The 2,416-nt window shown below is 50.0% G+C and overlaps 1 protein-coding gene across 1 annotated transcript; it reads right to left on the bottom strand.

Moving 5' to 3' along the window:
• Nucleotides 1-386: 386 nt before the first annotated feature.
• LOC104995586 (olfactory receptor 52Z1-like) lies at nucleotides 387-1,406 on the bottom strand. Its single transcript, XM_010849520.1, has one exon. It carries the CDS (start codon nucleotides 1,404-1,406, stop codon nucleotides 387-389), a length of 1,020 nt encoding a protein of 339 aa, XP_010847822.1.
• Nucleotides 1,407-2,416: the final 1,010 nt, after the last annotated feature.

The raw sequence follows: 2,416 nt of genomic DNA, 5'->3' as shown, positions 1-2,416 counted from the left end.
AGTCTTATGCCATATTTGGGACTGATTGGGCACCAGGGAAGGGTCTGTCCAGTATTGTTTCAAACTGTGTGTTCAGGGCAAATGATTATCTGCATGACTTTGTAGAACTTCCAGTGGAGCTCCATATATCCAGGTATTTACTGGGGACTTTCTCAGGAGTCAGGGAGAAGAGGACACAGAAATGAAACTAACAGCGATAAATAGGGAAAAACAATTTTATTATTAGATTGAAAACAGCATTCTAAGGATTCAAAAAGGAATAGTTTACCAACAGTGAACCCGCTGTTGAGCCTGTAATCTCAGGAAATTCCAGCCCGTCCCTCAGTACTGCCTGTTTATCTCTTGTTCCCAGAGGTCACAGCCCCAGTCTCCCATATTGAGGAAGTTCACCCTGGCAGTTTCCCTTTCACTCTAGTATTTTGCAGCCTCTCTGGCTTCTCCCTAACTTCCCGGGCTATTTCCTTTCCACAGAGCATCTTTTCTATATGTTGCCGGATCTCTCTGGTCCTCACCCCGTAAATGACTGGATTCAAGGTTCCTGGGAGCAGCAAATAGATGGCACTGAGGAGGTTCTGGACATCCTGAGACACAGTCTTGGCTACTCGGAACACGATGGAAGTGGAGAGACCAGAGAGGTAGATGGTGAGGATGACCAGTAAGTGGGAGCCGCACGTGTGCAAGGCCTTGGCTCGGGCTCCCCCGGAAGATATCCGGAAGGCAGCATAGATGATGTGGGTGTAGGAGGTCCCCAGCAGGGCTAGATCAAAGCTCACAGTGGCCAACCGCATGGCCAGCCCCAAATGGTTGTTGAAGGTCAAGTCTCCACAAGCTATACTCAGCAGTGCAATGTACTCGCAGGTGAAATGTCGGATCACTGCTGTCCGGCAAAATCGAGCTCGTGAGGTTAGCACCACCAAGGGCACTGCCACTCCCAAGCTCCGTGTCAGGGTGAAAAAGGCCAGCACACCCAGCAAATGGGAGGTCATCAGATCACTGTAGCGGAGTGGGTGGCAGATGGCCACGTAGCGGTCTAGGGCCATGGCCAGCAGGAGGTTGTAGTCCAGAAGGAGAGTGAAGTAGATGAAGAACATCTGGGCCAGGCAGCCATGCAGTGATATGGGATTAGCATAATGCACAAAGCCTTCCAGCATTTTGGGCATGACCACTGTAGCAGCACAGATGTTAACAGCCAGGAGCAGGGCAATGAGCACGTACATGGGCTGGTGCAGGCTCCGCTGGGCTGCCACTGTGTGGATGACCAGGGCGTTGGCAGAGATGATGGTCACATAGAGGAAAGTAAGAGGCATGACCAGGAAGGGCCTCCACTCTAACAGTCCAGGAAAGCCCACCAGGAAGAAGTTGGTGTAGGAAATGTTGAAGGTGCTGGTATTTCCATCCTCACTCATTGGCTTTGGCCCTGGGCTGGCCCCAGAAGTGGGGATCAGAGACTGTTAGAACAAAATGGTCAGTGAAGAAAGCCGATTTCTATTGCTATTTTGAGGTCTGAGGGGTTTGTGATGAAGATCCACCTCTTCATGTATCTATGGCCATATCTATTGCCACTCTTTGGGGCAACAGACAGGTATTGTGTCAGACGTAATGGGAGCTACAAAGATGAAAAAGACATTCTTTGTCTTCAGGGAGCTCTTAGATTATGTACATGAGGTATAAACTTACAAGATACTGTTTATCAGGACTTCCCTGGTGGTCCAGTGGCTAAGACTCTGAGCTTCCAATGCAGGTGGCCCAGGTTTGACTCCTGGTCTGGGAACTAGATACTCTTTCTGTGATATTCCTGATATTCGATTGCTGAGTAAAAAGGCTCAGAGGAAAGTAGGTATGGTGTAGGAGAGAAGAAAAAAGAGTGATGGCCCAGAGGCACTAAAAAGGATGAAGAAGATCCTTGATTAGGAGGAAGAAAAGTATATGAAGAATCTTTGGTCTAGGAAACCTGGGAAGGACCAAGTAAGGGTTTTGGGGAGTGAGGAAAATACCAGGCTCATCTATCCATGGGATTCTCTAGGCAAGAGTACTGGAGCGGGTGGCCATGCCCTTCTCCAGGGGACCTTCCCAACCCAGGGAAGGTCCCCTGGATTGGCAAGCAGGTTCTTTACCACTAGCACCGCCTGGGGAGCCCCCACATTGGGTCTAAGAAACCTGGGAAGGACCATGTAGGGGTTTATTGGAGTGAAGCACCGGTGAGGAATGACGGTCTCCCTTTTGTGCCTGGGGTACACTCTATGTCAAGGATAGAGGAAGCTGCTGAGCAGAACTTCTGTCTTCTTGGACACAAAGCATGGGCCACAGAGACTTGTCTCTTCCTAAGACCCTCTCGACTGGCTGAGGGGCCTCTTTCCTGGGCTTGCCCCCAGTGGATAATGCTTGCTTTCCTTTCAGAATGTGCGTTCTGGGGGAG

Source organism: Bison bison, unplaced genomic scaffold (genome assembly GCF_000754665.1).
Source record: "Bison bison bison isolate TAMUID 2011002044 unplaced genomic scaffold, Bison_UMD1.0 scf7180017864284, whole genome shotgun sequence".
In the NCBI taxonomy this organism is placed as follows: domain Eukaryota; kingdom Metazoa; phylum Chordata; class Mammalia; order Artiodactyla; family Bovidae; genus Bison; species Bison bison.
The sequence above is the reverse complement of the archived record's forward strand: the minus strand, read 5'-3'. Positions and strand labels throughout refer to the sequence as shown.

Coding starts and splice junctions, on each gene's coding strand:
- LOC104995586 (XM_010849520.1), bottom strand. CDS start 1,406: ATGAGTGAGGATGGAAATACCAGCACCTTCAACATTTCCTACACCAAC.